The sequence below is a fragment of the Drepanopeziza brunnea genome (assembly GCF_022702325.1).
Source record: "Drepanopeziza brunnea f. sp. 'multigermtubi' strain 214-2 chromosome Unknown ctg1, whole genome shotgun sequence".
Classification (NCBI taxonomy): domain Eukaryota; kingdom Fungi; phylum Ascomycota; class Leotiomycetes; order Helotiales; family Drepanopezizaceae; genus Drepanopeziza; species Drepanopeziza brunnea.
This window is the reverse complement of record NW_027094064.1, coordinates 4147930-4171958: the sequence shown is the minus strand read 5'-3', so window position 1 is coordinate 4171958 and position 24029 is coordinate 4147930. Positions and strand designations below refer to the sequence as shown.

At 49.7% G+C, this 24029-nt stretch overlaps 6 protein-coding genes across 6 annotated transcripts; 4 read left to right on the top strand and 2 right to left on the bottom strand.

The window, feature by feature from the left end:
- Positions 1-500: 500 nt before the first annotated feature.
- On the top strand, positions 501-1836 carry L3040_000765 (uncharacterized protein; the record flags this gene model as incomplete). Its single annotated transcript, XM_066155298.1, has 2 exons — positions 501-547; positions 600-1836. 2 exons carry the CDS (start codon positions 501-503, stop codon positions 1834-1836), a joined length of 1284 nt encoding a protein of 427 aa, XP_066013331.1.
- A 379-nt stretch (positions 1837-2215) lies between these two features.
- L3040_000764 (uncharacterized protein) lies at positions 2216-4145 on the top strand (the record flags this gene model as incomplete). The annotated part of the gene is made up of 3 exons (XM_066155297.1): positions 2216-2488; positions 2537-3012; positions 3062-4145. The coding sequence occupies 3 exons, from the start codon at positions 2216-2218 to the stop codon at positions 4143-4145; spliced, it is 1833 nt and encodes a 610-aa protein (XP_066013330.1).
- Positions 4146-5816: 1671 nt separating this feature from the next.
- On the top strand, positions 5817-11044 carry L3040_000763 (uncharacterized protein; the record flags this gene model as incomplete). Its single annotated transcript, XM_066155296.1, has 5 exons — positions 5817-6615; positions 6671-6854; positions 7046-8866; positions 8922-9732; positions 9791-11044. 5 exons carry the CDS (start codon positions 5817-5819, stop codon positions 11042-11044), a joined length of 4869 nt encoding a protein of 1622 aa, XP_066013329.1.
- Positions 11045-14957: 3913 nt separating this feature from the next.
- L3040_000762 (uncharacterized protein) lies at positions 14958-18320 on the bottom strand (the record flags this gene model as incomplete). The annotated part of the gene is made up of 5 exons (XM_007288139.2): positions 14958-14997; positions 15064-15268; positions 15334-17899; positions 17968-18154; positions 18241-18320. 5 exons carry the CDS (start codon positions 18318-18320, stop codon positions 14958-14960), a joined length of 3078 nt encoding a protein of 1025 aa, XP_007288201.2.
- Positions 18321-19009: 689 nt separating this feature from the next.
- L3040_000761 (uncharacterized protein) lies at positions 19010-20030 on the bottom strand (the record flags this gene model as incomplete). The annotated part of the gene is made up of 3 exons (XM_007288140.2): positions 19010-19449; positions 19509-19899; positions 19950-20030. 3 exons carry the CDS (start codon positions 20028-20030, stop codon positions 19010-19012), a joined length of 912 nt encoding a protein of 303 aa, XP_007288202.2.
- A 2379-nt stretch (positions 20031-22409) lies between these two features.
- L3040_000760 (uncharacterized protein) lies at positions 22410-23718 on the top strand (the record flags this gene model as incomplete). Its single annotated transcript, XM_007288141.2, has 2 exons — positions 22410-22821; positions 22874-23718. 2 exons carry the CDS (start codon positions 22410-22412, stop codon positions 23716-23718), a joined length of 1257 nt encoding a protein of 418 aa, XP_007288203.2.
- Positions 23719-24029: the final 311 nt, after the last annotated feature.

Here is a 24029-nt window from a genome sequence, read left to right as displayed (position 1 = left end):
CGTATGGTTGTGGTTGGTAAGGGCTCTTGCATGAAAGTTAGTAAATAGATGCCCAGCCGGAGAGAGTGCTCCGTATTTATAGAGGTTGCGCTTGCGGCGCTTAATTGGCGCTCCCGCGTTTAAAATATAAATACCTGAGGGAGCAGTCAATTGCATGGCAACACCACAGGACAGCAGGGACAGTGTTCCCTTGGAGATAGCAGAGAGAATATGAAAAACTACAGCAAAATCATCCAGATCTGTCCACGAATCTCGCATATTCAACCTCGACTCAGCACACCACGATCATATGCATCCTCTCCACCGCGCAACTTCCAACCTGATGTCCTCCCGCGCCTTGTCATAGACCTTGATGCCGTCAATAGTAAACATGTCCGGAAGGCAGAGGATCCCCCGGTAGAGGATCAGCTTCCATGGCCACACTTGGCCAGAAATTTTGGAAGGGCCCCACGTAGTAGCAAAATAGCAATCCAACATCTCAGAGTCAATTCTGCAGACTTATGGGCGTATGCGCTTCTCGGACTCCAACACTCCCCGACACACGAAGGTACCCGACTTAAGCTTATTGCTCAAAGCAAAAGATTTGACCAGATGGACAGCATAGAGACGATCATGGCTATCCTGATCCATGGATTCTCGACAGATGCGACCAAGAGTCTCCAAGCGGCTGGATTTCGTTCCGAATCACACGACAGGATATCGAAGTCTTTGAGACTGGCCCGGCGCTGGTGTGAGCTTCGATCAATAATCTCGATGCTTTCTACTACAACCGAGGGCTGTCAGTTTCTTGCCACCCATGGCCTAGACGTTTCTGACGGTATCCGGAGTTGTCGAAAAGCTCAGGCTGCGCCAGCAAGATACCGATTCAAGCAAGTCACCCCAAAAATGATACTGCATCTCCTCAACAACTTCCGCATCAGTGCCGAGTCGAAAAGCGTAGGAATCGGTGCTCCATTGTGCAACACTGGGTTGTACTATGCGGCGAAGAAAGCCAACCTTCCGGCTATTCGGATGTATCTGCAAACAGCACGCGACCACAAATACGCACCAGACTCGATGGCTCGAAGTGGTCTCAATTTTCTTTTCAAAGCTTTGTATCGTGACCGTCCGCAGTTGCAGGGTGGGACTCAGGAGAAGGAGGTACTTGAGCTCATTACAGGTTGGAAAGGCGGCATCGAACCACAAGCGGGAGAGCCCAGGAAGACATGTTTCGCATACTTGGCGTTTGGGAATGTGCCATCAGATTTTCCAGAATCTATTTACCCAGTGTACATCATGGGACTTGGTGAGCTGGGTCTGTCAGAAGCACTGTATGCTGAGTGGATGTCCCCCGACCCAAATAGGATGGACACCATGCTTCGCGGAGATGGGCACCTGAGGTTTCGCTCACATATGTTCGCCATTGCGTTCATCTTGGCGGACGATACTCAGCGCGCACTGGAGGTTCTCGAGTCCGTCCCAGTTCACCACCAGGACGCCTCGCCCCCAGATCTCCACACACTCGAATGGTTGCCGAAGTGGATGCCAACCTCACGTAAAAACGATATACCTACACCGAATCACGGCTTGATTTGGATACGCGAGATGATCCTCGACCGCTATTGTTTTCACTGTGCTCCGCCTAGCGAGCAAGTGCGTATTGGGCTGACGAGTTTCCTATCGAATATGCCTCACAAGCCTCAACAGGCATTGGAGGCTCTACAGAAAACCCTTCCTAAAGAGATCAAAGCGCATAAGAACAAGGCAAAACTACCGATCCTTGGTTGGTCTACCCAAGAGGAGAGAGTCACGATTGTAGGTTACAAGGATAAGTATGTAACATCTCTGATTCGCTGATGCTTGAACGAGATCTGGCGGACATCATCAAGTACTCTGTCTTGTGTAATATTGTACAGTAACATGTAGAATAGATACCCCAAATCGCTCATACCAACGTGATGTTGAACTTAGGTAGCGATAAAATTCGGAGCACAGTTCCTTCCTAGCTTCTCATGGACACAATTGTAGTTCCCATCACCATCGTATTTCGATTTTGGGGTACTTTATGAAGCTCATCGGGGCCTGCTCCAAGTAGCCTCATGAAAATCGGCTTCAGTCACGTGTCGTTTGACCTAGTTCCAGAAGCTCGGCCGCTCCTACATTTTTTATTTATTTCTGCCATCGGAAATCCAAACAGCTTCATCTCAAAGCCCACAAGACCTAACAACTCGCAACGATGAAGCGCAAACTGGACGCCAATGACGTGCCTACTCCTGCAACTGAAATCGAGGGCAAGAAGGAGGACGCAACATTTGCAGCGTTAGGACTCGACTCGCGATTACTCCAAGGAATCGCGAAGCAGAACTTTCAGACCCCCACACTGGTGCAGAGCAAAGCAATTCCTCTGGCACTGGAGGGCCGAGATATACTGGCGAGGGCGAAGACTGGAACCGGAAAGACAGCGGCGTACCTGCTGCCAATCCTCCACGCCATACTAAAGAGAAAATTGGCAAGTTGCTAGGCTCGAGGACGAGAAGGACTCAGCTAATGCTTGCAGACCTCCTCTACCCAAAGCACATCCGCCCTGATACTTGTGCCGACTCGCGAACTTGCCGATCAAGTGATAAAGGTTGTCGAGTCGTTCTCCGCCTTCTGCACGAAAGAGATCCGCGCGGTCAACCTCGCCCAAAAGGTTTCTGATGCCGTCCTACGGTCCCTCCTCGCCGACTCCCCCGATATTGTCATTGCGACGCCTGCTCGAGCCTCGATGAACTTGAACACTGCAGCTTTCTCTCTTGAAAACCTGGCGCATTTAGTTATTGATGAGGCGGATCTGGTTCTGTCGTACGGTTACGACGAGGATTTGCAGAATGTGGCCAAGATTATGCCGAAGGGCGTGCAAACAATACTAATGAGTGCGACTTTGACCAGCGAAGTCGAAACATTGAAAGGGCTGTTCTGCCGGAACCCAGTGGTTTTGAAATTGGAGGAAGCAGAGGTAGAAGGAGAGGGAGTCAGCCAGTTTGTTGTGAAGTAAGTTACTTAGATCATTCAAAAGCTAATGTTGCTAACAGCTCTCCAGATGCGCAGAAGACGAGAAGTTTCTGCTGGCATATGTCATTTTCAAGCTGAAGCTGATCAAAGGCAAATGTATTATATTTGTTGGAGATATCGACAGGTGCTACAGACTGAAGCTCTTTCTCGAGCAATTTGGAACGAGAAGCTGTATTCTGAACTCGGAATTGCCAGTCAACTCGAGAATCCATGTGGTAGAGGAGTTCAACAAGAACGTTTACGACATCATCATTGCTTCTGACGAGCACGAGGTACTAGGGGATGAGGATGAGCCGAAGGAGGATAATGGAACGAATGAGGCAGTGGCTGAGGATGGTACGGCAGCAGTGGAAAAAGACAAGAACGCTGAGCCAGCAGCACAACCTTCGAAAAAGAAACGCAGAACGGTGAAGAAGGATAAGGAGTATGGAGTTTCGAGAGGTATCGACTTCAAGAATGTCGCGTGCGTTCTTAACTTCGACCTTCCCACGTCCTCCAAATCCTACACCCATCGAATCGGCCGAACCGCCAGAGCTGGCCAGACTGGAATGGCCCTGTCATTCGTGATCCCCAAGGAGCTGTATCGAAAGCACAAACCAACAAGTATTCAATCGGCTAAAGACGACGAGAAGATACTGGCGAAGATTGTGAAGCACCAGGCGAAGAAGGGCAAGGAAGTAAAGCCGTACAATTTCGACATGAAGCAAGTGGACGCATTCAGATACCGTATGGGTGATGCGCTGCGGGCTGTGACTGGTATCGCCATCCGTGAAGCCAGAACCCGAGAGTTGAGGCAGGAGTTGATCAAGAGCGAGAAGCTGAAGCGCCATTTTGAGGAGAACCCCGAGGATCTGCATCATTTGCGACACGATGGTGAGCTACGAGCTGCACGAGTTCAGTCACATATGAAGCATGTTCCAGAGTATTTACTGCCAAAGGAGGGTAGGAAGGCACTGACTTCAGGTGAAATTGGTTTTGTTGGGATTAGGAAGACGACTGATAATCGAATCAGGAAAGCTAGGGCGATGAACAGGGGTAAGGGAAAAGGAAAGAAGGTCATTGGGCGCAAGATGGACCCTTTGAAGACGTTCAAGGGGAGCTTGCGGAAATAAACATGCAGAGTCAATGAAAAGAATGGATTATGTACCATTGGATTCGATGCCGATTCGCGGTAGGCGGGCAAAGGCCGTTTAACTGTCTCGAGTGACATTCGTATCCAGTTTAGTGCCAGGCCATTCAGATACAAAACCCATTACTCTGGCAAGTAGTCCCACCACTGAAATCTTTTATAAAGCATTTGGGCTGACTCGAAGATATCACAAGGTAGTCGAATTAGTTCCCGTACATATGTATAAAACCTCAATCACTTGAGTCTCTAACAGGAAAATCCCAAGTATAGCCCGCTGTAATTTCACTACTCACTAATGTTGAGATATCACGTTAGTTTGAAAGTACATGATTTGAATCAACATTGAACCTGAATAGAAGATCGTTATTTGCTTGTTCACAGTCCTTATCTCATTTTGCTCGCGCTCGAACCTGATTTGTCTATGCTTTGCAATTGAATGATGTTGATACATGCTCACAGGATCGGTACTCAGCCATTGTCAACATTGCAATTGGAATTATCAGTTCAGTCAAGCTTGAGCCAGCTGTTCTCCGAATGCGAACTCTTGTACCGAATACCAGGCCAAAGTTCGAGCTCAAAAAGCAATGAAGGCATGCTGTCGTATAATTAGGGTGCCGACATCTGCTGCTGCGGTGATCATCTCGGTGCGATTTTTGGAAACTAGAAGGTGGGCTTTTTACCTGTCGTCTCTGAATTCATGGAAGTCGATACGCGCGATAATCCTACTTAATCTGAATTACCTCTGGAGCAACACGATCTCATAATTTGAACGATGCTCTCTGGTTCACCCACTAGAGTCTGACCCATTCAATGGATTTGGTCGAAACACGATCCAAAAGTCGGTGGTAGCAGAAGAGTGACAGATAGGCCTGCAGAGCAGATAGCTTAGTGCAACTTTCCTGGAGAGGATTTCACCTTGTCTAGGATTCCTGAAATCAAAGGTGCGAATAACCCAGTAGCGCTTAAAGGCGAGATATCGGTATAAGTACTGCAGGGAATCAGCTTTGTAAGTTGAGCCTCTTCGTGTGTGGAATATTGCCAGCTGTTCAGCCCTGGCCGAATTGAATGTTTTGCTCTAAAATTCTCGTCTCGACTAGTGAAAGTCACTCCGGAGTAGTCAATAGCAACCACGTCGGACCTTGACTTCTCGACCTCACCCTTCTCTCAACCAATCCGACCAACCAACCCGACCAACCTTCTCGACCTTACCTTCTCACACCATACCTTCTCGAAACGCAATACTCCTAACACCGCTACCAATGAATCGTCTGCTGTCTTTCCGGACGATGGTGCAAATCATTCCTCGACGGCTTTTCATTTTCTTTGCCGTACGCTTCTGCTTTTCATTGTCTACACCTTACAGGCGCCTGGCCTACACAATTGTCCTTCACACCGGTATATCTCGGTGATCTTTATTCTCTTTCGGGTTCTTGCAACGCGACGAGTTGGCTTCAGATCTCCCGTGTACTGTGTTTACAGCTGTGGCCCTCCTTTGAGCCCCCGCCAACCTACCCAACACAAAAACATCAAACACCCACTCACAATCTTGCTCAAAAGCTGTAGCGACGCGTCGCCGCACTGGTGACTGCGCTTCCTCTGGTATCACTGCTCCGACCACCGCTATCGAATCCTATCCTGTCCTCGGCTAGCAAAGATGGATCAGCAAGCTGCTCCTATAGAAGATGGGCAACACCTGGAGAACTGCCAACTTCCTTCGGTTCAGGACGGGCATGATGCTTATAATCCAGACAGAATTGAGCCACGTGCCTGGTCTCAAGCACATTCACCAGCCAAGGATTTGAGGCCTGTTCTCGAGGCTAACGGGAAACAGGCCCATTTTCGATACCGAGAATCTCATACAGCTGCAAGAAACTCATCACCACCCTCTCTTCGAGCTTTAGCTTCCGAAGACCGCAATGACTATAGAATGAACGACCAATACGAAGTCAAAGACCCCGCACACTTCGGTCTTCGAGGACCGAAGAGACACGCAAGCCCGACCACACAGGAAGGTTCCTCGAAGAGACAGCAAATGACATACGATCGTGCTCATGGCGTCATGGACCCTACCGATACCCTCAGCGATGTTTCTGACGAAATTGACGTCTACGATGAGCTGAATGAAGAACCTGAGGGCCATCAGTATGACACAAACACTGCACGAGCGCGACCGAACTGGCGCGTGCCACCAGACGTGCCAGCACAAGTTCAACACATAGAGCAGCTCCATCCATACCATGATTCTCAACAGCTCGACATAAACTTGATTAATAGCCGCCGTCAGCCTGAGCCTCCCTATATGCCATTCCAACAACCTTCCCCGTCTCGGCAGCCTGCTCTTCCGTCTTATGAACAGCTATGTTCGCGTCAAAATACCCCTTCTCAACAACATCCACCCTCCTTCTACCAACAACAAGATCGGCGCCCAAACACTCCTCCTCGACAAGCTCCAGGTCAGTTGTACCAACAAATAGCCTCGAGTCAAAACAATCCGTCTCGACAAAATAGAACACCACAGCAACTGTCAGCTCAAAGACCTACTTCCCCGCAAGCACAGCACTATCAAATTGGCCAAAAATCCGCACAGCAAATCCGAAGCCAGAGTCGACCCCGCAGAACTCTGGCGAGAGCTCCCTCCGTCCAAGCTCCTCAAGCCCGCAACTCATCTCATATCGACATGGAAGAAGAACGGGTGAATGATATGTCACTGGAGCGCGGTATGGAGCCAGAACACACTACTCCTCGATCTTTACATCAAGCTGGTGGCCCTCGTGTGATAGATGGAATCCGTCATCCAGAGGAAATCATTGGTCGAGCAAGAGGTACACATCGAGGCCATTCAGCAAGAAACCATCCTTTTGGCTCACCACTTTATGCTCATAGTGGACTCGACCCACCTCGAAGTCGATTGGATGAAAGCTCACCCACAAAAGGTCAGTTTGATGACAATAGCTTGGAAGACATGGGGAGTCAAGATGCGTCTGAGGAGGTTGAGCAAGTTCGCCTATTGTTTGAACCCTCATTCCGAGTCCCTCGAATTTCTGTCAGCCGTCACATGGGTCCCGAGCCACAGAGCTCTTTCTCAAGAGCCCAAAATGAGCAGCTATTGGACTATGTAGTCAACCCGACGACCTTCTCTACACCTCAGTACCACAGTCAATTCTCTGGAATCTCCAAAAACAAGCGCCAACTGTTAAGTGAAATTGGGGACAGTAGGGGATATGTTGCCAATCCATCTTCGCAAGGCGGAACTGCTGGCCCAAGTGCTGCACCTCAACTCCCAAGCGTATTCAGACCTATTCAACAATATGAAGAATGCCCGGCGGTCCAAATGCCGTCCACCCCTCCTCGCAGTCGCAGAGAAATACCTGTCGACACTCCCTCAATGCAGCGAGATCAGAGCCAAAGCCGCATGTCAAGTGCTCGTCAAAGTGCTCGAATCATCAACCAGGGATTTCAGAACCAATCTGCGCATTTCAGAAGCAATCATGTGGACGGAGCCGATGAGGAGATGCAAGAAAATAGGGTGCCTTGGACTGGGAGATCTATAGAGCCCGCTCGAGAGTTACATGCCGCAGAGACTCCCGTCAGAGTGAGCCCTCAAGGAAGTCCTCAAAGAGGTGGAAACTTCTATGATGGCGGTCCTGTCACAGACAGTCTAATAAATGCCTATTTATTCCCTCTAAAGAGGTCAGCTCAGTCAAAACATCAAGATCCCAACGCTGGCATCGATATGGCCACCAACGTCTTACCAAAGGGAAGCTTGTTCGGTAAGAAATCCAGCTTCAAAGTACAGGCACCAAAAGCGGAGACGATCAAGCCAGAAACACCAGAGTCATCGGTACGCCTCACTTCTGGGAGAGGCCTAGAGGTCTATATTGATCTTTGCACGCCCCCGTCAACCGCACGTCCAGTGCCAATGAAAGATCGCCTCACGCCAGCCGCTGCCGCCAAGAAGCCAGCTCCTGCTCGACCAATCCGTACAAAGAAACCCGCCGCCTCAGCGGCCCCTGTGCCTGTCAAGAAAGTCCCCAAGATCAAAGAGCCAGTCGTTGATCCTGAGTCCTTGCGTCAACAGCGCGCTGCTGAGATTATTGTGGAGAAGGAACTCAAGGGAAGACTCGGAGAACCTCAGTACGATCAAGTTGCTGAAGACAAGAAAGTCGCAGAAGCACGTGCAGCTAGCCAACGTGAGCGCGAGGAGAAGCTGGCTGCACTTTTGAGGAAGGAAGAAGCTGCGAAGGTTGCGGAAGAAGAGAAGCAAAAGAGGCTCCAAGAAGAAGCCGCAAAGCGCAAAATTGAGAAGGAGCAAGAAGAAGAGCGCAAGAAGATCAAGCGCGATGCTGAACGTCGGAAGCAACAAGTGCTCGAGCAGCAAGAAAAGGAAATTCTGCGCAAGAAAGCCGAAGAGCGGATCCGCGCCACCAGAATAAAGGAGGCCGAGGAACAACGGCAAAAGGAAGTAGTGAAACAAAGGGCGAAGCACGCTGAAGCCCAAGAACTTGCAAAAGTCAAGGCAAGGCAAGAGCAGGCGAGGAAGCAAGCTGCAACATTGAGTGCTTCTAAGCTGCCACCAGTCCCAGAGGCTCAGCCCGCTGATAATTCCAATGGAGATGATATCGAGAGGGACTTCGAGTCCTTGTTTGTTGAAGAAGTGGCAGACCCTCCAGCAGCTGCTCCAGAAGTAAAACTTCCTTCAACCAAGTAAGTGGTGATCTTTATCTGTGGAGAGAAACTGAATATTGATATATCCATCTAGCAAGCAAGAAGTTTACGGATCAAAGACAGCCTTCCTCGGAAATGCCGCGAAGGTTTTTGCACAATTCGCTTCTACGAGCACCTACAGAGTCAACAGAGATGCTGAGGATGCCAAGCTAGCTGCTGAGCGAGCAAAGGCAGCACGCGAGAAGCTGGATGCCCGATGGAAAGCCAAGACTCAAGCATCAAAGCCCGATCCGCCACGTCCAGCTGTCACAGAGAAACCCAAGCCACCCCCTCGACCAGAGCCAGCCACAGAGGAATCACGACCACCACCACCACCAACAAAGGCTCCTCCAGCTCCCAAGAAAGATCGACCACCTCCAAAGCCCAAGGTAAAGCCCGAGCCAAAACCAACATCGAGATCGAGAGCCGAGGTCAACAGCAACTTCGATTCAGAAAGCTCATCATCGTCCGGACCCGGACCAACAGGCCGCTCTCTCGATGATTTCGCCCCCAAGCCCTCATTGAGCGGTCTTCCTGGCTCCTTGAAATCCTCGGGTGGAAGTAAGACTAAGCCCAAGGGTCCCCAGGGTCCTAAGCCTAAGGAGTATGCGCACAAGGTCAAGTTGATCTCTGAGCTTGAACGCGAGGAACTAGAAAAAGCGGAGAATGAGAAGAGATCTTTGAAGCGCAAGACTACGGATAAGCGCAATAGAGAGCACCAACAGGCCGAAGAGCGTAGGAAGAGAGATGAGAAAGCTAGGGAAAAGAAGGTGCAGGAGCTGACAGACACTGCCGAGAAGAATGGTGCGAAACTCACCGAGAAGGAGTTGAACAAGCAGGTTGATAAATTCATGGAGAAGCGCGAGGTATGTTGTTTTGTCGTAGCGTGTTACTATTATTACAGACTGCTGACTGGACTTACAGAAGCAGCTTGAGAAGCGGCGTATAAATCACAGAATGAAAGAGAACGGTGGCGATCACACAGCTCTCGCACCACAGTCGCAGCAAGATGCCGAGTCCGATGATGAAAGCCTCAGTCCCGATACGAAGCTGCGGAGGCATATTCAGCGAGAATTCAAGATTGCTCAATCTGCTCTGGGGGTGACTCAACAGGCTGTGCCTTTCGATCGATCCAAGGGCACCATCGCTGAGTACAGTGACCCCTCGGACGAGGATGAAGAAGAAGAATCCTTTACAAACTCATACGAACCACCACGAGCAGCAGCAGCAGTAGAATCGGACGAATCCGAGGAAGATCCCGATAATGAGCCCGAAGCTTTCGTGGCCAAGCCACCTTCTAAGGAATCCCAGGATACCGAGTCTGAAGAGGACAGTGACGATGCTGATACCGAATTGAGCTCTCCTCCGCCGCAAATGGGCACCTACTCCAAAGCCATAGACGAAGATCAACGCCGAGAATTCAATGGTCATCTCAGCAGCATGATCAACATCCCCAACCCGTCCCGCAGCCGCCTCGTCTACCTCTACCAAGTCATGAAGCATGAGACTACACGCTCTGACGATGACAAAGATGACCAGATCGAGGTGCAAATGGTCGAGCAGTTCTTGTCTCAAAAAGATGCCAATCAATGTGCCAGAGACCTCGCTACCAAATACCGGAATCCCGACCCGGCTGTATCTATGGCCGCCCCGCATAAGAGCATCACGGAACGGTTCACAGAGAAGGGCCTATTCAAGGCCATATTCGTGCACGACGACCTGCACCAGACACTCATCTTCATCAAGACCATCACCAAGCTCTCCTCCGAGTTCCCACCCGAAGCACTGGCCCACATGCCGACGCGACTGCCGCCCCAAGCGTGGTCCGTGATGCTGTACAAGACGACGCGCACGACGAACTCGGCGACGGGCGAGGTGGAGGTCCAGAAATCCTCGTCGCAGCAGCTGAGCTGCTTCTCCATCCTGCAGATGGCGAACTTTGAGGCCTGCAAGCAGCTGATCGAGATGGTGAAGCCGGCAAGCGCGGACGACGTCGAGCTGATGCGCGACCACGACCAGAACGCGGCCCAGATGCGGGAGAGCAGAGAGGACTTTGATCGGGCTGAGCTGCCGTTTGAGCTCGAGTTGGAGATCTCGGGTGGGGATGCTGTCAGGCTGGGGGCGACAGAGATTGAAGTCAAGGTTGAGCCCTTTGAGATTCAAGGTCCATTGAATTGAGGAGGCAGAACCCGGGAGGCGCGAGATGGAGTAGACCGGAGAGGGAGAGGGGGAGGAGGGAGGGTCGCAGAGGGTTCCTGGCTTGTATAACACTGTTCGTATAGGATATTCCCAAAGTCAAGCAGCCGATGGTTTTCACGTGGATAAGCGTTGTCCCCCCCCCCAAAATCAAAACGTCCATATCAAAAACCTAGAACTACTTGAAACCCAGGTGAGTCGATATGAAGCTGCAAACCCAACATAGAGAAATGGGTATGTGTCAATGGCGAGTTTATATGAGCGCGTCGTTTCAACTGTCATTTCTTATTTTGATCATCATCCCGAATCCAGACTATCGCTTCGGTGTTTACAGCTGAGCTGAGCTGAGGAGCTCGTTGTTTTCAAACGACACCACTTCCTCCATCCCCTTTCATTTTCGAATGTGTGTGTCTGGTACGCTCAGATATTTGACCTGGTAGTCCGACGATAGCGCCCTGGTAGTACAAGAGGTGATATCCGCACTTGCAAAGCACTCCCTGGCATCATTTGTGTAGCGGTCCAGACGTGGCCATTGGCTGCTAGGAGACTACGGCCAACCATGCAGGTTATAGATATTTTGATCGAGAGAGCTTTGCTTGCTTGGAAGCGTACCCGCGGATCTATTATTATCATTATTTTTATTATTGTTGTTACGGAGTACTCATTCAAGCCAGGGCGACGACCAGGAAGAGTTGTCTGCCCGTCTAGGCAGAAACACTCACCAATAGGTACTTTCCAGTACCGCGCGCGTTTGGTAGTATAGCGGGGATGTTTTCTTCTGGTGGTGTCGAGGTGTTTTTGGAGATTAGGGCGTTTGGGTATAAGTGGGAAGGAAAGCTGTACCTACTCTGTGGTATTTGTTTATTGCTGGCAAGGGAGTTGGAGGCCGGGACGGATATCAGAGGCACTTGGGGGGTAGGGGCTAGAAGTTGCGATTATGAATTTCTTTATATATTGAATATATTATTTTATGCTCAGTTTTTAATCATGATGGTACAAATAGCACGAGATTTTATCCAGTCTACCGAGGCTTCTCACTTCAATAAGAAGGAGCTCTATAGTAAGGAAGATGAGTCACATACAGAGCGGAGTCTCCAGAGAAGATGCGCGAGCGGGAGAAGGTCATGGTGCGCTAATAGCCAAGTCACTACCGGTACTTACTTCCTTGTCATAACACTTGCGGCTGCTAATCGAAGATTGAAATCTAATTTTTTCTCCCAGGTTCTCTCAAAACCAAGGCGAATCCAAGACTCCAAGCATTCGCCAACAACAACAAGAAGAAAACTCAATGACAGCAAAGGAGAACATGACTGCAACTACCGTTGGCGGACTGAACAACGGAAAAGTTCAAAGGTATATCGGTCATACTGACAGGCTCTTCGATTCGCCAGGAAAAGAGGTCCGTTTAGTGCCTGTGGGAAGCCAAAGAAGTCTCCAGACTTATCAAATCTTTCGCCGTGATTTCCAACGAGTGGGCAATAACCGATGTGATTCGAATGGTGTTTCTGGATGCGGGTGGAGTATGCGAATTTATATATATATATATATATATATATATATTCTTGCTCTCAAATCTGGGAAGGGAGGGGGGGACAGCGATCCGAAATAAGAAGGGGCGATATCTCGATCCGGATGGACTTACCTCCGTAGATTGACAACTCACCGTTCAGCTCAGCTCAGCTCGAATCTCTTCTCGCCAATTCTACGAAGCCTCAGAGGAGCAAGGCCAGTGAATATAATCAATATATTACACAACATCATAAACAAGTGGATCGCGACCTAAATATGCGAGGTCCTATTCCGGGCGTTCTTCAGCACTAGTGCAGAGGAAACTGTCGTGACCCTAGGTAGGCAGAACGCAGGTCTAGGAGTACGGACCAGTAGTGGAGGAGGCTAGGCAGGTACAATACTTTGCAACGCAGAGAGCTTTCTAGACAATCAACTACCACCTTGCAGCTTCAACCTTTCACTATTTTCTGAGACCGATAACGACAATGACAACGACAACGACAACGACAACGATAATAAAGCACAAAGCAAAAAGAAGAGGATACAAATGACAGCAAAGGAAAGCCCATCTTACGGTTCCTAAGCAGCGATAACAATTACTGTATCCGACTAACCGTCCTCACTTACTTGATCCTGGACCAGGGATCTTTACAAACGAGCACCACACTCAGATTCCAGCAACTCTACCGGATCGGTTCATAGAGAGTACACGTGTATGTACTATCATCGGGGTTTCGATATGGCTCATACTCAACTTGTTCCTGCCGATAAGTTTGTAATGCCGATCGATAAGCAACTCCGGCGGTGTTCTATCTTTTCTCGCAGTAGAATATGCACACCCCTATATTATATAGATAAAGACTTGCCCTATGTTGGGACTTCACCAACTAAGCCAAACTCGTTCAGCTCTATTGATTCACCTGATCGTCGGTTACCTTGAATTTGATTTGTAAAACATCCCGACGCTGCGCCCCGACGATTACGCTCTTATAGTGATGCAGTAAAAAAAAAAATCAAACTCGTGCAACATTTCCGAGAAGATGCAGCTCGAGATAAGCGGCTCGAAAATAAACTGAGCTCGGCGTTTTCCGTATACGAATCACGTATTATACCGCGAGGAGCAAGGCCACTTGAATACAACGAAGATGTAGTAATACAAGATCATAAATCAGTAGATCGCGACCCAGATCCACGAGGTCATATTCCGAGCCTTCTCCAATACCAAAACCCAAAGGAGACCGACAACGACAACCACAGCGGCAGTGGAACGTCCCCAACGACTGGTGCTCGCTCTGGGTAATAAATTTCCGCTCACTGAGGAGTGCCAGTCCTCGAAGGTTTCGTGACGGAAAGCTCGTAGGACTCAAGCTACTATGCTCTTGTGCCAGCACGACCAGATCGTTTCTACCTCGTCCCAACCACTCCTTGTCTTCCCGAGTCGTCGTCTTTGTGAGTTCGGAGCACAAATCTGCCGTATGCTCTCGCTGCGTCCCGAAACTTCTCAGTGAGGCTTCGTTAACCCCCCCTCCCCGTTCCTCCTCCCAGCCCTCTTCAGAAATTCCAACTGAACTTCCAAACTTTCCAACTTCCAAACTTCCAAACTTCCAAACTTCCAAACTTCCAAACTTCCAAACTTCCAAACTTCCAAACTTCCAAACTTCCAAACTTCCAAACTTCCAAACTTCCAAACTTCCAAACTTCCAAACTTCCAAACTTTCACCCTCAGCCAGCCACCAAGGAAGGACAAGAAAGAAGAGGAGCAAGCCAAGCAGCGAACAGAACAGTAGAGCAAGCAAGTAGAGCAAGCAAGTAGAGAAACCTTTTGCTTCCCTTTTCGCTTCCAGGCGGCGGCAAAGCAACGTATCCCAACAACCTACCTGCCTACGGTATGGGAGTAGGGAGTGGAATCTCACCACGTGTACGAGGGGATCGATGATAAACTCACTTAAGCGAGACCCTTGGGGCGGAATAGAGAAAGCGGGAAAAGTGAGACGCGCGGAGTACATACATGTTCGAGAGAGGATTGCAAAAACGGTGGAGAGATCTTCGAGGCTAGAAAGGTCCGGCTCATCTGATGGTCGTTTGTAACACGCAGGCCTCGTCCGTCAAGGGTGGAATCATTTCATACTCATGTGACACATACATACAATGCTATCTCTCGCCTCATCTACATCTCTTCGGTCTCACTTCAATGTGATTTATCCATCTATCCTATCTCCTCACAGTGGCATACTCTCTACCCTCAATCGAGAGGCGCAGCGAGATTGAACCTCGACATCGCCGCACCCGTGTAAATGCAGGCCCCAGATATCCAACGCCCCGCCAATGGAATGCAATGCATGCACGCGCCTTCATTTTCAAAAACTAGACACAGCGCATGCCTAGGCTAGTATATACCCTGTGTGCGGTACTGAAAAGTATCGTATCTGTGGTTGTTAGCCTCACCCCCTTTTTTTACGGTTTTAGATTACCAGGAGAAGAGTGGAGCGTACAGTCGTGTATAATAACTCCCCAAAGACTTCCCGATCAAGTCCGTCTCGACGAACTGCTCAGCCTCGTCAGCGCTAAGCTGCAGCTGGAATCGCTGTCTCAGACTGTTGGTCGCTTGCAAGACGCCGTACGAGAAACAAGGCATTTTGGATGCACGGCCCATCATGTTGACAAGTTCGATGATGTTGTCTGCTGAACGGCGAAGAGCTAGTCACACATCAGCACAGTTTTAATAAGAAATCGGGAAGGAGGAAAGGAGCGGGGATAGGTACCTTGGAAAGCCCGCTTGCACAATTTCTTGTAGTCATCGAAAGCCGGCGATCCAACACCACCTAGCACATCAACATAATCCTGCGTCAACTTGAAGGGTGCAGCTTCGAAGCCTACTGATCCGGGGGAGTTGGAGAGCATAAACCCAAAATCGATGTGGATAATGTGGCCTTCGTTATCGACAAGGACGTTCCCGTTGTGGCGGTCTTTGAGTTGGAGAATATAGGAGATAATGCTGTAGGCTGCCAGGGAACGCTTGAAGCAGCTTTGTGCGGTTTGGTAGGCTTCAGATTCGGGGGGTCCAAATGTCTTGACAAAGTGGTCCTTCAGCGTTGCGATCCTCCTTCGGGGATTCTGTCCAGATTCGATTGTGGCTAGGGTCAGGCTTCGTTTTAATGAATGTAACGAGACGCCATTTGTGATGGTCTCAATCAAGCCGGATGATTCTCCAGTCACCAGTATCCTCATCCGCTTGACCCAAACGGGCGTCTGCGCATCCTGCCAGATCTTATCGCACACTTGAATCAGTTGGCAAGCAAAGGCCTCTTGTCTCAGATCATCGCCAGTCTTGACAATGACACTCAGTACATCCCAATTCTTCATCCATCCATACGGCGAAGATTTCCGTATCCGCTCTTTCTTCACGTTCCACGCTTCTCCAAACGTGGCAGCGCTGGGATCGTCTCTATCACCTTTTCTCTGAACACCACCAGTCTTCTGGTCATTTTCCATGCGGGCAGCTCCTGCTTCGGTATTCAAAGGAACATCTGTTGTAGTGCCTTCATCTATATCTTCCGGTACAACGTTTGTAGAAGTAGCAGTGGCGTTCGCCATGATCGTGTCAAAGGTAGGGGGGTGCGTCCCATCGTCCGGCTCGAAGCTTTGCTCTTCCAGACTCTGCATACTGGCGATGATCTTGGCTCGGATAGCCGCCACCTCGTGCTTCGGACGCTTCCCGCTAGTTGAATCCAATTGCGCTAACATCTGCGATGCCATCCGCATGTGAGTCGCCAGCGCAGAGAAATCAGGTTGATCCGCAGCTCCCGAGCGGCCAGGCAAGGGTATAGTCATCTTCCTACTCGGACTACTCGACCCTGACGTTGATGCCCCCGAAGATCTAGGCGTAGCGAGACCAGACGCTGTAGACAAAGTAGTAGCACCACTGGAAAGCCGCGGCGGTCCAGAACTTGACATGCTCTCTTTTTCCTGGAGAACATCAGTTGCCCTAACCAGAGAAGGGCTTCCCAGATCCCCCGAGACAGGCTCAAATACGCTGTCCGTAGCTACCTCGGTGTTCTTGGTCCCGTTAGGAGTATGCGCGGATTCCGAGAGGTCGAAAATTCTCCTTCGACCTGACCCTTGTTCTGACAAGAGTCTACCAAGCAATCTTTCATTGTCTGCTTCCGAGGGATCGAATGAAAAGTCGTCTCTTAGAACTTCAACCATGAGCAGATACGGCACTTTCTCTGCACTATTCAAGACAGTAGCTTCTGCCGGGTTAAGTCTGACGATTCTATGATGCCGACTTTTACTGGGAATGCCATCAACTAGTGAAGCCGGGCATATTACGGGGATGTCCACTTCAGCCGGCAAGTCCTGAGCTATTAAAGCGAGCTCTGCACGTAATGCACTCAGCCGTGCTGCTTTCGGTACGAGAATCAGACGTGTGGATATATCCTCCAGCGCTGTTAAAAATTGGGTTTGGCACCTGAAATAGTTCTGTCTCAGCAACTTGATCTTTTGCGCCTCAGATAATGCCCCGGGTGTTAGCGGCCGAGCAACATGCTTTTTGTAGACATGTTCCGTCGACCGATGGGCCAGACCTGCCGTCGCTGGTGTTGCGGGCCTTATAGGTGACATTCTCTGCGAATCGTACACTTCTGGTAAAGGCAGAGAGGTGGAGCTGAGCCTAGGATCCGTTGTTTGAAGTTCAAGATGTGGTGGTCGAGGCCGGGGATCTATAGGCTGCAGCATGCTCGAATTTGAAGACGACGCCCGCTCAAGCGAAGGCGACCTGCTCGTTTTTAGCTCAGCATCCGCGTGGAAATCATTACTGATAGGCGAATGTGAATAACTCCTGTCCCCTCTCAGCCGAGAATCCGGAGGAAAAGTGCTACTGAGATTCGTCCCTGAACTTGTCCTACTTGGTTTTGGTCGAGCGTCCGTATGGAAAGTACCATTGACAGGCGTCTTCGAACCCCTGGACGCGTCTTTTAACCTCCTTGACCTCGTCGATCCCGGCGTCGTAGTATTGCTCCTTACGAGCTTCTGCTGCGTCTGAATCGCATCCGAAATCACATTTCCGGTCGACTGAGGCCTCCGCGCCTGAGCAATTGCAAGCGGACCCGCCCATTTTGGGAGAAACGGCACGGCAACACTCGCCAGCACGAAACTGGCCAGCACCGTCACTGGCAGGACATTCTCCTTAATCTTTTCATTCCTTCCCGGCTCGACACCCCCAAACACAATATTCTGCACCTTGTTAGAAATCCGCCTGCAGGTCTTAAAGGCTTCGGACTGCGGGTTCGTGGAGAGATCATGGAGGTAGGTTTGAAAAAGCCAGAATGTCTGTTTCCCCCTGTCAGCAGAACTCCCCCTATCGCATCGCTGGTTTCCGGACAGGCGCGGACACGTACCAGTAGGGCGGCGTTGACGGATTCTTCGCAGAGGTCAAGGATAAACTCCTCGAGAGCCATGGACTCGTTATCGACGCTGATTATCAGGTGGCAGAGCTGCGGGAGGAAGAACTCGATCTCCTCGTAGCTGAACTGGCGGAGCTTCGAACAGAGCACATAGTGGATGCCGACGTGGTCTTCGTAGCGTCTGTGGAATGCCCAGCGTCAGCACCACCTTCCCATGAATTTTCCCATAATGTCCCAAAGACGCAGAGGAGGAGGGAGAGCCCGTACGACAGGTATGCCACCGAAAGGAACGGGTTCTGGTTGAAAACATCGCTCTCGATGAATCGCTTGAGCAGGTCCCACGACATTGGGACCGGGCTGCTAGGCGGTATGGACGGAGGGCGCGGTGAGGCACAATGCCTCGAATGATCTCGACATCAAACACGACAGGGCAGAGCGATGCGATTCTGGGACTTAATGACTGACTATCGGGGCGGGCGACGCGAATACTCAATTTCCAATAACTCTGAATTTAGCGCTCGAGGATTTGAGGGGGGGGGGTTCGAATGATGCCAAGTTGCCATCCAGCGCAAGCCAGTGCCTCTGGCGCATCGGAGCACTCTAGCCGAGCCCACTTTTCAAGAAGAAGCTCCCCCTTTTACGCTTAGCATGGTCGAGTCAGACGGTTTAGTCTTGATATTGACGTGCTATAAAAAAGAAACGAATTTGAGAATTTGTAAAGCCGTTTAGATTGTACTTTGAATTTTAAGGGGTTGGCATGCAGATACCTTTCTTCTTTCTAGTTCTCCAAGCGTCGCGCCAACATGGATTCATTCGTTGACGATCAAGTTGGGGAGATGTAGGAAAGCACTAATGCTCGTTGGAATTTTCATATTATGATGCCTAAGCATCGTACTCCACTTATACCGCCCATTGCCGTTGCACCAGCCTCCGGTAGACTCATCGAAGAGCCCTTAAACGCCAGACAGCCGAGAAGCCAGCACCACATCAACGCCCACGAACACCAGAAAGCAAACGAGGAACCATGACCTCATCCTCAAATCGTCTCGTAGCTCTCAGCAGCCCTCTCCCCATAAACGGCGTCCAAATTCGCCTTCTTGTCCATGAGTCCCCTCCGCCCATTACTCGTCCTCAACTTTCCTCGGTTCGCATCCAGCAGCGGGCTAACCCACTCGTCTCCCACCTCGCCACCAACCAGCTTCCCATCTTTCTTCAGGTAGGTGGTGCTGCCCAGCAGCGTCGGCTGAAAATTAACGTACAGACCCTCCCACATCCCAGCATCAGCTTCGTATACCTCGTGCATGATGCCGACATGATCCAAAGATTTGAGACTTGAGTTCCACCAGCGCCAGGCGGCGAGATGGGTCGGGCCGTAGGCGAAGTTGTGGATGTCCTGGAGGGAGCGCCAATAGGAGATCAAGATCTGTTCGGTGGTGCCGTTGGCGTCCGTGCGAGTTGTTGCTGACTGGCCGAGGACTGTGACGCCGTTAGTATATATTTCTTTTTGAATCTGTGGGCGAAGGAGGGGCACGAACATCCAGAATCTTGCGTCTCAGCACCATTCAACTCCTCCGTCATTTTTCTCAAAAATCCCCCTACCCTCGCAAAGCCCGGCTCGAATACACCGAGTGGATGATTGCTCTTCGCTCCCAGGAACATAACTGCGACCTTCTGCTTTCCCGGGCCGGTGAAGTTTCCATTAAGATCACGGGGTTGAGCGGTGGATTTCTGGAGGATGGCGTTTGTCATGTAAGGGTTAGGGATGATGTTGTAGGTGATGAGGAAGGTTTTGATGATGCGGAAGAGGAGAAGAGCGACAGCTGGGCCGACTGAGTAGAATCTGGAGATTGGGAGAAGGAAGAGGAGACTCTGAATGCAGGCGCCGATGAGCAGGAGGGTTTGGAGGGAGAAGTTTTGTTGGAGGGCCTAGGGGTTTTAGATGGAATCGGTGTTGTAGTGGCTAGTGAGAGACTTACACTGAGTTTGACTTGTAGAGAATCGAAAGCCGGGCCAGCAGGACGGGTTGGTGATGCTGGGAGGAGAGGCTTGTATTCCATCTTGACGGTCGTTAGCAGTCGTTGTTGTTGATGTTCTTGTTGTTGCTGTTGTTGTTGTTGAAATAGAAGTGCGAAAGTAATATCGGAAAGAGCTCAGTGTTATAGGTCAGCTCCATATGAAGTCTCGACCAGGTGACAAAGGGTTGCGGAAATGGGTAATTATTGGAGCCAGACTGTGTTGTGAATGTGATATAGGAAGTGGATCCTTTCACCTATAGGGAAGCGATCGTTCAAGTTAAATACTCTTGCACCCTTGATGTCAAATATCAACAAAAATGAAATACGCTAACCCGATCCAGTATGTACCTTTCAGAGGCACGCAGGTTGTTTTAAAGTTCTGATAGGCGTATTGAGCTCCGAGATCGCGCTAAAATCGCATTCGCTTCGTTAGGGCGTGACGATGCTTTGCCACCTCGTGTCTCATACGGCCGGAAAGTACTACTAGTTATTATACTAGTTATTAGTCATGCGCCGCCCGCCTAACCTCTCAAAGGACAAACGGGATCTTTAAAATGTCAAGGAAAACTGAGATGATTGGAAGTTCGCATTCGGACTCGCATTCGGACTCGGGATAACACAGAAGTCAAGCGACTAAATTCGTCAACGACTATCCGACGGCATGCATATGGTATGAGGGCTTGGGTAATTAGAGATGATAGCTGTATCATAATTAATACTCTTCGCTCTTCACGGGTGCAAGGCCCGGTAGATATGGATCTTTATGCCCGACGGACATGGACGGTGGTGATCCATTATTATCTTCACCACTATCAGCTCCCTATGGTGGGAGTTTCGAGCTGAGGATTGAGAGGGCTTCAAAAATTATCACCAGTGCAGATCAACGAGCAGCAACGTTGAGTCTCCTTTTTCCCAAGAGAAAGGTTATACGGCATATGACCAGGTCACGTTACCCATGGCATTTCCGCTTTTCAGATCGTCTATTTGGGCTCTGCAACTTAAAAGTTATGAAAAGTTATGTCTTATTACTCGCCCAAAGCTCGTGCCATTTAGCTGTGCTGTATTGGTGAAAGAGTGTGGAATTACTAGTATTAAACAAACGATCGAGAAATTGGCCGGTCCACACTACGTATAATGCAGGCCGCCTTAGTCCTTCGGACATTGTATAGGTACTTATTAGCTACTTATTCTGTGGCGAGACAATGACCAGCCTTGAATCAAATCCAGCCTTCCTTGCAATCCAACCTATGGGTTTGCGAATCTCCACGACTAGATTTGCACGGTGCAGAAATCAATGATATACCACACGCAAGAAAAGACACAGGCCAGGAAGAAGGGGATCATCTCGATGTTCAAGGAAGGGAATTAGAAAAGCAATATAAATATACAAAGCTGATCAAAAACGGACTGGAATCGATGGTTACAGCTGCTTGAGGCCGCAAAGCCGAGTAACTAATAGGTAGGTCTGCATTTGAGCGGTCTCGCGGTCTAATGCTGATCCATACAGATTTTGGGTTGCCTTTTTTGGGGAAGGCTTTTAAATTCACTGAAGCTGGCCGCGGAACACGGCATCAGAGACTCAGGAATGCTCTGAGATGGCCGGAACCAAATATTCAAGTTGACGTCGACAAGTGACTCGCTCAACGTGGGAAGTGGGTCTATCGAGACGCTCTTTCCTGTTTCGCCAACCAACCAAGTCCTTGCATATAAAGTCTCTCCCCTTTCAAGCCCTATCTGCAATAACAATAACTTTATGTACCGTTTTGTCTGCCCAATATATAATATGTTTTTAATTTTTTTTGTAAATAATATTTCTATCTCATAGTTTATTATTTAACTTTTTATCTTTATCTTGATCAATTCTCAGCGTGCTTAGATTCAATCGACACTCCGCTAACTAACCCCAACGTGACTTTCCGCAGTACTTTCCTTATCGGTTATCGCCCTCGGGTCACGTTTGCGATTGTTATTCGCGGTCCAATCACGCTAAGTCTACCTCTTTCCCCATATATTAATACCCACCATTAACTTCTTCACTTCTCCGGCGACCTATTCATCCTCCTCGACGCCACACCCGAATTCAGATCTTGAGATTCTTAGGCCATCGAGTCGAGTTTGCTTCATCGACTTGCTTCATCGAGATCTCAAGTCAACAAGAAGCAGGTACCGCCGCTATGCCTTCAACTCAAACCACATACCACGAGTGGTCAGAATTCGAGGTGCGCAGATCGATCTACAACCCAAAAATCCCCTGCTTCCCTTCCATACCTCTACAAAATCGTCCTTTGATCTTACTGCCAAAGAGCAAAGAGCATTCTATATGCTCAAGGTCACGTACCCATAGATCTCTATGGCATAGCTTACACCCTATATCCTCTCACGTGTGCTAGTAAGCTAACATCTACCTCATAGCTTCATACGATGCTCTGTCTGATCGCCCGAGGCGTCCATCTGGAGCAACATCCCGAAAATCTTACCGATGCCCCTACCGTAGTCAGCCACAATGCCTACGAGAGATTCTACACTGCCCTCAACACTGCCCTCCATGGCCAAGAATACAGCAAGGACATTCCCAAGAAGGAGGTCATCCGTGTTCTGGACCAGATGCTGAAGGATCGCAAAGGTGTCGTTGGCAAGGGAGGTTTGGTCGAGCGACAGTTGGTCAGAAGAGTCACTCGAACATTGACATATGCTTGGAACCGTCTTTCAAATACCGATTACGATGGCAGCCTGACCGAGTGGAACCAGGGTAGGAAGGAGAAGGTGTTGCTCGAGTATGAAAATCAGAGAAGAGCAGGTCAGGTGCCCACTAGGGCTGATGAGACTAATACTGGTAAATTGAAATTGAAATATGCTGTGTTCTGAGTATGCTGACTCCTCGGTAGCGATGGTTGACACTATTGCTTTTGAGCAAGCTGTCACTTCGAGCCACGCAGCAAAGGCAGTCCGCTCAGTTCCAAGAACCGTTCAATCTGGCAGCAAGAAGTACCTCAATGCCAGCCAAATCCCAACCGTCGGAAATACAGTTCTCAACAAGGCCAATCCCAATACCTTCGCGGTGCAACCTACCTCGAGAAGTCTTCGCAAGTACGGCATCAATGATCTGACCATAATCCCCGGAAGAGGTGGTTATGCTCGTTCCGAGTCCTCTGCACCCAAGCAAAAGAGAGCTGGTCGCCGTACTCGTATTGTTTCTTCGGAGTATGCCCACTCTAAGGACTCTGGCACCCGAACTCCTGCTCGCGTGCCACTTCCCTGCGAGGAAGATCGTCTAGCAGGTGTCTCGGGCGGAGCAGTTAATTCCTACAGCACAGCGGCTGTCACGAGCACTGCACACCAAGAGCCAAGCGCTGCAGGAAACCAAGTTGATCAACGATACCGCCCTGTTGCTAACTTTACAAATAACGGCATGACAAGCAACCGATCTGGTCCTGGTCTCAGCGATGCGGCCTCCGGTATGTACGCTGGTGCCGAGACTACAGCAATTTCACCGTCCTTGAACACCTACATTGGGTCTCCAGACAAGTTCGACACTGCCAGCGCTCCTATCAAGACTCAGCCCGAGGTCGAATATCAGAACGACCTTGCGGGTAATGGTGGCTATGCTGACTTCATGGCTGCCAGAGCTAACATGGACGATCTTGAGGCTGATCTTGAAGCGGATCTTGAAGCTGATTATGAAGCCTATGCTGCTGCTACGATGGAGTTTGATGGGTCTGAAGATGAGTAAATTGGACATCCCTGCAAAAGAGAGGCTGGATGTCAATCTTCGGCTTTGCAATCTGGCTTCTAAGCTTATCTGGCGCTTTGTGCTTCCATGTTGAAGCATCTCTGCAAATCGTGGAAAGTGAATGGAGGTGATCTATGGTCCTCCTGTCCAAGGTTTGCATAGATCACCATCATTCAAGCTTCCGTGTTTGTCATTTTCTTTTGCTGTTTCCGATACTTCTAAAACTTTTCTCTCAGTCGCCACAGCGGCTCAGCCTGGAAATCTAGCGGTCTTCCTATCCTTCAGCAATTGGAGATTGCGGACTTTCAAGT